At 41.5% G+C, this 11,239-nt stretch overlaps 1 protein-coding gene across 1 annotated transcript in view; it reads left to right on the plus strand.

Annotated features, from left to right (window-relative positions):
* Positions 1 to 1,894: 1,894 nt before the first annotated feature.
* zmym2 (zinc finger, MYM-type 2) overlaps positions 1,895 to 11,239 on the plus strand; it is a 42,234-nt gene continuing 32,889 nt past the window's right edge. Inside the window, exons 1-3 of the mRNA XM_008281594.1 lie at positions 1,895 to 1,967; positions 8,767 to 9,474; positions 10,324 to 10,492. Coding sequence (XP_008279816.1) covers positions 8,782 to 9,474; positions 10,324 to 10,492 — 862 coding nt within the window. The 5' untranslated portion in view covers positions 1,895 to 1,967; positions 8,767 to 8,781. The remainder of the gene's footprint in view (positions 1,968 to 8,766; positions 9,475 to 10,323; positions 10,493 to 11,239) is intronic.

The raw sequence follows: 11,239 nt of genomic DNA on the forward strand, positions 1-11,239 counted from the left end.
GCCACCTAGTGCTGTTTTTTTCTTTTTTTTTTCTTTACATGAACGAAGACATTTTCACCATAAACTGATGCAAAAAGCAGAGGCGGCTCCAAGGAGGGACCAGAGGGGCCCACAGCCGCCCCTGAAATCCCACTGGCATCCCTGTGACCTGCAGATCTGATGGGTCAAGTTCATTCACTGAAACTCCCACGGCCGCATTTCAGTGAATGTAACTACAGCGTCTGAGTGTGAGTGGAAGCAGCACTGATGACCATAAAGGCTGGTCCCTAAACACCACACAGAGTTCCAATATGGTGCATACATTATCCATGATTTAAAAGAAATACAGTTTGTGTATAAAGGATTGAGAAATTGCACATTAGTGAAATCACAAAAATTTAGTAATTTACACATTGGCTGTTAACGAGAAACAGGCCCCAAAACTGTAAATAATGTCCACATGAAGAGTCTGTGTCTTTACAAATAGTAATTAGTTGTTTGTTTACAATGTGTTACCATAGTTTACACTATTTTACTGTATTTAAATCAGCTAGTAATGCCATTATTTTACAGATATTTGCTGCTATGTTAAAGAAACATTTGATAAATTACAAAATAAAATGTGTTTTTTTTTTCAGTTTTAACTAATATTAACTAATATTTTGAGCAATTTACTGTTATTTGACAGTTTTTTGTTGTTTAATGACATTGCCGATAATTACTGGTATAAATCACAGAAAAAATATTAATTTATTAACCAAAACTGTTAATTATGTTCACTTCAAAAATCTGTATTTTTCCAACTAGGAATTTGTTCTTTGTCATTAAATAGCAATTGGTTTCACTGTATTTAATCAGCTAAATATGTCATTATGTTACAGATGTTTAACATTGTTTTCAAAGTTTTTACAGTTTTTTAATGTTGTACTATTCAGTCGTTTTTTTAGGGTATTTTTTCTGGAAATCTTGCTGCCATTTTTCTCAGCAATTCACTATTATTTAACAGATTCTTCTGGCTTTGTTAAAACCAAACACACAAAAAAAGTAATATTTTCCTGGGTAACTCAAAATAACCTTAAAAAAAAAAACAGGCCAAAACTATACAGTATGTTCACACCACAAATCTGTATTTTTACAAATAGCAATTTGTTTTTTACAGCGTTTGACTGTAACGTGTGGCCATAAAAATGCATTTCTACGGTAAACCAGCATTATTAAGATAAAATAAATAAGTAATGATTAATTTTCAGATATTTGACGTTATTTAAAAGAAAAAGTCTGTATATAAAGAACTGAAAAATAGCAAATTACTAAAAAAAAAAAAAGAAAGTCATAGTTTACACATTGATTGTAAAACAAAAACAGGTCCACATCAAAAATCTGTATTTTTACAAATAGCAGTTTTTTCTCTTACAATGCGTGGCTTTAAAATTACACAATATTAAAAAAAATATAGATTTTTTAAATATTTAAATCAGCAGAAAGAAAAAATATTTTACAATTTTTCCCTGTTTTAGCAAAATAAAAAATGATTTAAAAAAAGATTTTACATGGTAGCCCTACAAAACCTTTAAACAGCCCTAAACTGCACATAAAGTCCACATTAAAGGATTATTAGTGAACTTGTATGATGCTTGACCATAAAATGAGTTTTGTTATACAAACTGCAGAAAAATAGCACAATTTTAAAGATATTTGGCGACTATTTTCAAAGTTTTTGCAGTTTTTGAATGTTATGGTATTCAGTTGTTGTATCGCGGATTTTGTAACATTATTATAAATATTTTTTAAAACAAATATTTAATTTAGAGTCCGTCTATCTTTTAGGAGCAACACAACAGGGATCACGTCTTCCATCAGCAGTGGCTCATCTGCTCAATAGACGATCTCTGGACGGAAAGTGGAAAGTTCTACGTTGTGCGCAGGCGCTCCCCGGGATTAATGTCAAGGCACAAAAGTGGCGCTACACCGTTTCCAGCTCTACTCCGGTAAGCGAATTTCACAGACGGTTTTTATCTTCCACTTTTACGCCTAATTGGTCAAAGTTTGGGGAACTTGTGCGAGGCTCCGGCCGGACGTCCAGGGAGTCTCCCTGGAGCCTCGCCGGGCCGAGGAGACACACTGAGGGCTCAATAAACAGTTAATTTTAACAGATTTTCTGGCCGCTCTGTGCGCTGCTGCCGCTGCCGCCTCTAGTCTCCAGTATTGTTCAGTTGGCTCCCTAATGGCGGACAGCAGGCAGTGCTGTTTTCCGCTGGGGGAGGAGGGAGGTGTGTGTGTGTGTGTGTGTGTGTGTGTGTGTGGGGAGGGGGGGGCAAATTTCATCTGGTCGTGATGATACCGGGGCTTATACGTGGCCTCAGTTCACGGTAACTCACGTAAACACGATGCGGGGATTTCTTTGCGGCTCGTTGTTTACCACCGCATGACACAAATGAAGACAGTTCATGTAATACGTGCTGGGAGGGCGCCCCTAGCGGCGGCCGGCTATATTTGCCACTGATTGCGCCAGGGTGGACTCCGTGCAGGGTAACTTTCCAATTAAAACCCCAGCGTCACAGGTATCATAAAAATCGGGCTTTTTTAATTCGGATTCCGGGTCTGCTTTGGCGCCACGATTAAAAAGAAGAACCGGAACTAGAAGCGGGGTTGTGTTGTTAAATAACCAAAGGGGTTGTGTGTTTGTGAGTGCAACATTTGCTCCTGTTTCAACCCATCTCATACGAATAAGTTGTGCTCATTTTTTATTTTTTTTTTGGTGGTGTTTTAACAATGGCGCAGTCTGTGTCTGCTCTCCTCCCCTCCATCCGCCGCTAATCCAATGGCTGTTTGCGCCAGGAAGGGCAGGGGTGGGAACGGAACGGAACACCCTGAACCACGTTTCTCCTGGACCCCAACTTGGAAGCCCAACCTTGCCGCTCCTCCTTTAACCCAGGTTATTTATGGGAGAGTTGCGCAGCCCAGGTAGTGCCGGTTCTGTTTGTTGTCCTTGATCAAAGTTTTGGACCTGCTCTCCATTTTTCCAAGTTTGTAAAAAAAAAAAAAAAAGAGAGACAGAAGAGGAGCTCGGATAGTCACCGCGCTAACCGGGTGCATGGACCGGATTTGGCGCTGTGGTGATCTGTCCAAACCGTGCTACTAATCAAGGGCACGGCCAGGAGGGCTCCAGCGGCCCCTGGCTCTCCTTGTATGGTTAATTTCTAATGTTTCCCAGCAGAGCTCCTCAGCTGTGCAGAGCAGGGTTGTAGTTGTGCATCCAGCTGCCAGGTAACCGGAATGGACTGTTTTTTGCAGCCCAGTTGGCTTGGGGGATGTTCTGGTGGCTGCGCATTACGCATCACTTCTCAGTGACATAAGACTTATATAATAATCTCAGGCGTTTAATTTGAATATGTTATTAGTCGCATGCTATCTGCGGTACTGGCGCAAACAGCTGCATGTCTCCACCTTGTGACCCGCTGGAAAAAAGAAAAAAAAAATGTCAACTTGGCTTCATGCGCCAGCAGGCAGCGTTGGAGAGGTAGATGAGCACCTATGCATGAGGTGGTGATGTGGCTGAGGGTCTGGTGTGGCGCAGCCGCTGATTTGAAGCGCCTCGTCTGCGTTGGGTGTTTTGTTGCACGGAGGCAGCCTCAGCACGGCGCCGGCCCACCTTTCCGTCCACCTGGTGTTGACGTTAGGAGCAAGGTTGCATGTCGGAGCTCATTAATGCTGGATCCTCGTTTTGCTCTCATCCACGTGAATGCAGGCTGTCTCATAGCTCTGCATTGCAGTCTGAACTGAGTCTAGACCAGGCTATTTTTTCCCTTCAGAGCACCACTGAGTCTCTTTGCACATAGATTCCTCTGTTTGTGTAATATCAGGCCACAAAGCTGCGATGCTTTTTATTTTTTAGTGCGGCTCAGCCAGGCTTTAGTGAGGTGTTGCACGTGGAGAGGGGTGCCTTTTGGGTCTTCTTCCTAAATTTTGACACCACTTAACACCAAACAGATGTGTTTTTACCGTAACACATGTGGTCTCCTGGGTGAAAGCTCCTAAAATACAAGCTTAAGTTAGATTTTGCTGCAGATTTACAGAATTGTTTGGAATCCCATCCTGTTTTTGAACAGTCAAGAACAGTATTGATCTTGAATGTCATTCTGTTTTGCCTTGTGCTTCCTGTCACATGGTCACAGTGAGCAATTCTTCCTCATTCAGCTTCAGTGTTTTATAGTCCAGCAGATCTTTATAACCAACAAACATGCTGTATACAGCTCTGGTACTCTGTCCTTCCTGTGTTTGCATGAGCCAAGTTTAACAACAGCGTTTTCCCTGAATAAAAATACAGTTATTGCATGAGCTGTTACAGAAGCTGTTGACATTTTGTACCAGTTCAGCTCCTATACTTATGACCCAAATGTACACATATGATAGAAACGGAGCAAAAATACACTGCATGTTAGCAGAATATGTAGTTTACCCTCATAATTGCACTGAGAACATCAAACACTTAAATATAGTACTGCAATGATTAGCTGGTAAATTAATTGTCAACTATTTTGATAAACATATAATCATATTGGTCATTTTTAAGGCGTCACAAATGTCTTAATGTGATGCTTTTCCTTCTCCTAAACATTTTTCTGTTGTGGTTGGACAAAGCAGGACTTTTGAAGGCATCATAGCAAACTACGAGAAATTGTAACAGACATGTTTGACTATTTTCTTACATCTTACAAACAAAGCGAATAATTATTAATAAAAGTAATTGTTTGTTGCTTGACAGCTGGGACTAAAATGTAAAGCGATAGACTTGCAGTCAGACAACTGTAAATTTTGCTAAAATAATTTAAAAATAAATGACCTATTTCTGCTGTTGGTTGTTAATGCTGTGGCTATTAGTGAACCATATTTCAGATAGCCCATATGTTTTAACTTGCTTTTTTAGAGGGGTGGTTTTTAAGTACGCATATGTTTGGAAATTCTTAATTGCACTCTTTCATGGATTTTGAACGTATGGTTGTTGTCTAAGTGTCTTTTTGTTGTTTGCATTGGAGTGTAACCTGTAATTGAAACATCTAATCGCACAACACAGTAGCCCTGCTGTAAATGCCACTGTTTAATGTTTAATGTTTACATTTTTGTTGAGCCAGTTAGAGATGGTGATTAAAGTTAACCAGCGTCTTTGAGAGCGCAGTTTGAGCAAATATCTCATTAAATGTCTTCCAGTCAGTGTCACCACCGCAATTGCACATCTGTTGGCAGGAATTTTTCAGTAGGGCTCCGTATTCCACATGAATCTATCTTAGTTATTGACCCAAATGTGTCCGTAGCGCTGAGTGGCTGTGATATACCAAAAACTGGCATTTAGTCTGTCGTGATTTGTAGTGCTGTTTTTTTAAATCCCAAATTTTGCCCATTTTAAACTGGAGTTGCCGCAATTGATTGAGCTGTCAGCTATTACAGTTGTTGTCAACTATTTTGATCATCAATTATTATCATTTTAAATTTTTCTAAAAAGGCCTATACGCTCTAGATTTGAGCTTCTTGAATGTTAGTACTTTCTGTTTTTTTTTCTGGCTTTGTGACAATAGACTGAATATCGTTGGGTTGTGGACAAACGAAGACATGTGATGATGTCACGATTGGCTTTGGGAAACACTGACTGACATTTTACACTGCTTTCTGACATTTTATGGACCAAAAAATTGATCAATCAATACTGAAAATAGTCGGCAGCAGCCCTATTTTAGACAGTTTTCTTGTACTATTGTTGTACATCTGCTTTGAGATTGTTGGCTGAGTTTGTTAAATGAAGAACGTCTTTGTTATTATCTCTTAAATACAGTCTTAGATTTTGGGTTGTGTTGTGGTGGCAGGGCAATTAAAAAACATTCCAAATCCAAATAGGGTTTATAATTATTGGATTTAAGGTATTTGTGAATTTGTCTACTACCTTCAATGTAAGTGTCAAGTAAATTCAGCGCAAACTGCCACCACTGGTACGAGATCAACCTTCCATTTTTGACAAACAAACAGACATCACAGGATGCCTTCTATTAATACTTAAAGCAAGCGTGTAAAGAAAAGTCGTGAAAAGTTTTGGAACTGCACATTCTCGTAAATGTTAGTGCAAATAAATAGTGCAGATCTTCTTTATACACAGCTGTAGAAAGCTGTGAGGTTTTACATGGCGAGATAGTTGCTGCGAGGAATCATCACCGCTTATAGAAAGATGTGTCCCAGTTTGTAGCCATGTGATGTTTCATAGGGAGGTCAGGGTCACTGCTGGACAGCACAGCACCTCTGAGACTGTCACACGTTGGGCTGAAATCATGAAAGTCTTGGTAGAGGATGGCGTTTCTAACCAACATGCCACCCATTTGAAATTAGCTATGAATCTGAGATATTGAAATCTAAGAAACCTACTTGTTTGTGAAGCTAGCATGTGGAGGAAGTGAAAGACATTAAACGTTAATACTCGACTTGTATCTTCAAAGATGCCACTGTAGCGCTGTGATTTTTATTGGATGCACCCCACAGTGCTGGGGCCAAAATGGCCTCCACAGTGATGTCAAAGCACTGACCTGGCTTCCTCTGAACTGTATACTGCGCTCTGTTACAGCGCTAAAGGCTGTGTTCAGGTGCGCTTACGCTCTTCCTGTTCTGGTTGTAGTGAATAACAAAGCTACAAAGATCATTGTCTGCACAGAAGTGTGGCTGTGAGCCTCCATCTGTTGGTGTGTTTTGTGTGTGTGTGTGTGTGTGCGTGTGTGTGTGTTTGTGTGCTGCAGCTGTCAGCAGTGATGTGATATGTGGCGTACAGCCACCCTCACTGCTGTGTAACATGAAAAGGAGGGTTTGACAGAAACAGATCAATATAGAGAGTGCAGACATCCTAAAAGTGCTTTGAATAGCATTTGATCCTTTATGTGGCACCAAATCAGACTGCAGCATTTAAAGCAAAAAAAAAAAAAAAATCTTCTCTTCTGGATTTGCAAAGATAGTTAGAAAGCCCACATTTAGTAACTGGGACATGCATTTTCACATAAAGCACTACATACTGTAAATGACTGCAGAGCCAGTTATTAATCCTGCATCACACAGGTTGATATATCTAAATCATTCAAACACTGTGTTGGCCAACTCAACAGCACCCAGATGTAGAGCACCGAGAACAAGTCCCTTTGGTGGTGGGCCTTACCGTCACCGTGGCAACCAAGGTGTAGCTTCACTGGTTGCCAAGGGCAACAAGAGAGTCGCTGTGTGGAGTGATATGCAGGGGCAGGGAGCAGGGAGGGCGGGAGGGATGTGAAAGGCAGCAGGTAAAAGGAGGAGTAGGGCGGCGGGTGGTTGGTTTGGAGGTGCAGAGAATGAGATTCAAGAAAGAGGAGGATGAGTGGAAGAGACGTGACAGCGAGGAAGAGGAGGAGGAGCAAAGTTGCCCTCGTTGCTGGGCAGGCACGTAGCGTTTCTTAGGAGTCTACGTTCAGTCATGGAGACGTCACCTCTACCGTTGCATGTGTTGAGCGTTGCGGTAAATGCGACCGGAAAGGTTCGACTCTGGGGCACAAAGCCTCTGCCATCCTTCATAATTCAGTTCAGGTTCCACCACTGATTTAATTGTAAGAATACCGAGAGCACTGAAGAAAAGTCACCGGTGTTAACAGGTTTTATGTCTGTGCTGCTGTTATTTGTCCTCATTAACTTGATAAATGATGTTTAGAACCTCAGTGTTAACGACAGATAAAATTAAGGAGGCCTGACGTGAACTTCATGACCTGCTGTTGCTGGAATGACTCACATCTGACCAGTTGTCACACAGGTAGACACAAATTATTGTGTAGGGCTGCAACTAAGTCCGCTTTTCATTAAGCTGTTTATTTTTATTTTCCCATCAATTGCTTGAAATTGAAAATGTCAGAAAATAGGTCTGGACAATAGAGCTGAGAAATTTGTTGCGATAAATTGTTTAATTTCAGACGATACTGATTATTATTTTTGTCATTGTCATTTAACTTTTTTATAGAGAGCAGCAAAAAAGAGATTTATTTTGAATTTATGCACCTTAGTTTGGGTTAGCTACTTTACCTTATTTATCAATGTACACAGGTTAATAATATAAAAGATATATAGAGTATTCGGAGATCAAAATTGCTATCTCGATAGCAGCACAGCGACCGGATATTCGGCTATTCGGGTCCAATCCTAATAGACATATGAGACGGTACAACCAGCTGAAACATGATTCAGAAGTAATTATTTATCATTGAAATGTCTCCTGATTAATTTTCTGTTGATTGACTGTTGTTGAGGGTTCATCTTGTGTTTTTGTAGCGCCAATCTATTCTTCTGTCTTTGCAGCATGTGTGCTCATTTTAAATTTGAATCGACAACAATGTCCTAAATTAGGAAACACAACAGAAGTGGGCACGTCACTGCCCCAACTTCACCAAGCTCTGACCCTAAGCAGAGCATCTAGTGAAGTCAGAGGTTATAACTGAATTTTTGAAGGGAAATATTCATATCTGGAACAAGCTTCTTTGGAAATTAGATGGATGTTGTAGAGGGTCATTGCAAAAAAAAAAAAAACACCTGTGTTGTGGTTAATATGGTTAACAAAAACAAGGCAGTGATGACATATACATAGAAGAGGTGGTAGCTCTAACAATGGCAGTGAGTCTGTGTGGGGGCGGCTGCCTCTGGAGATACCTGAGCCACCTGTACAGCTGTCAGACATCGTAAAGCTAATCACTGGTGCTGCCTTCACCTAATTGTGTTCAAACTGCCTTTTGTTTATGTTGGCAGGTGGTTGCCTTAGTGATGGATGGGGAGTCGGAACCAAACCCTGTCGTGGCAGAAGAGGCAGGGGAGCGGGTGGAGCCCATGGATGCCACTCCCTCCCCCGAGCATCCGACCACGCCCCCCTCCGAGGAGTCTGGGGAGGCAGTTTCCATGGCAACAGAAGATGTAACCACAAAAGAGGATGGCACAGAGGACAATGATGACGATGTGGTTCTTGTAGGGGAGGAAGCTCCCCAGCCTTCTGCCACAACCTTCTCCCAGGACACGCCCAGCACAGACTGCCTAGAGCCGGCTGCTGCCGTGGCAACTGTAGACATGTCCACGGCAGTGATGCCTTCCAAGACACCCAGTTCTCCTGCGTCTTCCAACGCATCTACGGTGGTGGCACCACCGAAACCTCCAACCACGGTGGTGGAGCCTATTGTCATTGATGATGAGGAGGACTCTGAGCAGAAAGACACTTCTTCCTCCTCACCAGTGCCCCCTGGAGGCTCATCTGCATCACACTCACCAGGTGCACTCAGCAGCACTGAGCCAGATTCAGAGATAAGGATCGCCAGTGTCACCACACTGGGCTCTAGTAGCCAGAAAGGAAGCTCTGCCATTTCTGAAGCTAATTCTCCACCACATCCAGTGGACATTCAGACAGACATGAACCTGATGATAACCTCAGTGACGTCACTGCAGGGCGGAGCAGCGGACGTCACAGTGGTAAGAATCCCCAAAAGTTATCATATTTTGCGACTAATTTTTTTTATAGTGTTTAAGTTTTTTATTTGAAGATATGATTATTAACCCTCTGTCTAAAAGATGTTATTTTCAAAAAACCAAACCCAAATTACACCCTGTATCTGAGCTAGAAGCTGTAAGCACAGAGAAAATTTTGAACTTTTCAAACTCACCATGCATGACTTTTAGTTTTCACTGATGCATACAAATCTCAACGATCAAAAATCGTGTAAACTTCTGCTTTCTTTCATAATGATTGATGGCATTATAACTTTGTTATACTGCATGAAAGACATTTTTGGGTTGTTTTTTTCTTATATCCATGGCTGTGCTGTTTCCATAGAGGTGCAGGGCTTCATATTGCAGTGAAAAGTAAGCTCACAGTGTGTAGCAATGTGGCAAGAGCTAAAAACAAAAAAAGTTAAACAGAATCTGCTTGGGGTTCATTATTAATATATTATATTATTATGATTTTTTTTGCCTTCTACCTAATTTCAGGGAGAGCTCATTCTTTTGATGTTTTCTACTAGTAAACATTGGTGAAGCAGGTGTTCTCTCTGGCATAGCAGGTTTAATCTTGGCAAAGTGGATCATGATATCTTTGTAATGAAGCTGTCGAGAGCTGATATGTTATGCCAATATTTATTTAACAAAGATGCACTGGCAGCTACTTTACTTAGATGAGGTTGGATTCAGTGCAGGCTTTAGACACTGTGAGGCAAATGACATCCGTGTGTCTTTGGTTCCTAATCAGCTTGTTTTCTGATGTTTTTTTTGGTTGATGTTTTGTCACTAAGGACAAACTCTAACCTAAACAACTTGTGTGTCCAGGCAGGTGAAGACCAGGCAGAGGAAAATGGTTTGCAGATCAGCAATGCATTCAGCCTGAATCCCGACACCCCATCTGGTCGACCAACCGCCTCCTTCAACCCTGGGCGGGGCTCCGGCCCCCTGGGCCAGCTGGTACAGAATGGAGACACAGGGACACACAACAGAGCAGGTAGCACATTTAGTATCTAGAAGAAATGTATTTCTGTAATTCGTCTTACAGGTAAAATGTTAAAATTGACAAAAATGAAGCTCTACCTTTGGTTTTGGTCACTGCAAGGTGTGCAAACTAGCAGAATTTGCTTGTTATACTGTCACCTGAAACGAGTGAACAATGTACTGAAAGTGACAGCAGGCCACACATATAATACACAGTGCTGTAGAGGTGTTGTCACTGTCAATTCATAACACGAAGGTTCTGGGTTCAAACCTGCTGATTCTCCCTGCGCTTGGGTTTTCTCCAGGTGTTCTGGCTTCCCTCCACAGTTAAAAGACACAACCCAGTTCTCATTTCTTAGTTTGTACATCCTTTATCCCTCTCCTCGACTCCTCTCCTCACAGCTTAGTTTCTCCCACAGAGATGCGAATGAGGCAAGGAAGAGACACGAGGAGAGCGGAGTCAAGGCAACAAGCATTTAACAAAATGAGACATCCTCGCCTTGAAGCCGTCATTTTAAAGCGACATCAATTAAATATGATGTGTGACACAGCTGCATCATCTGTCCTCTGTTTTGCTGCAGCCTACCGCTGCAGCTCATGATCTCTGTCAGATGAACAGAACAGTGTTTATGACAACTTACTGTATATAGTTACTTATAACTCATATCACAACGTACCATAATGCGATGTCACACATTTTTATATCCATCCATCATCTATACACCGCTTAATCCTCACTAGGGTCGCAGGGGGGCTGGAG

Source organism: Stegastes partitus, unplaced genomic scaffold (assembly GCF_000690725.1).
Source record: "Stegastes partitus isolate 25-593 unplaced genomic scaffold, Stegastes_partitus-1.0.2 Scaffold238, whole genome shotgun sequence".
Taxonomy (NCBI): domain Eukaryota; kingdom Metazoa; phylum Chordata; class Actinopteri; family Pomacentridae; genus Stegastes; species Stegastes partitus.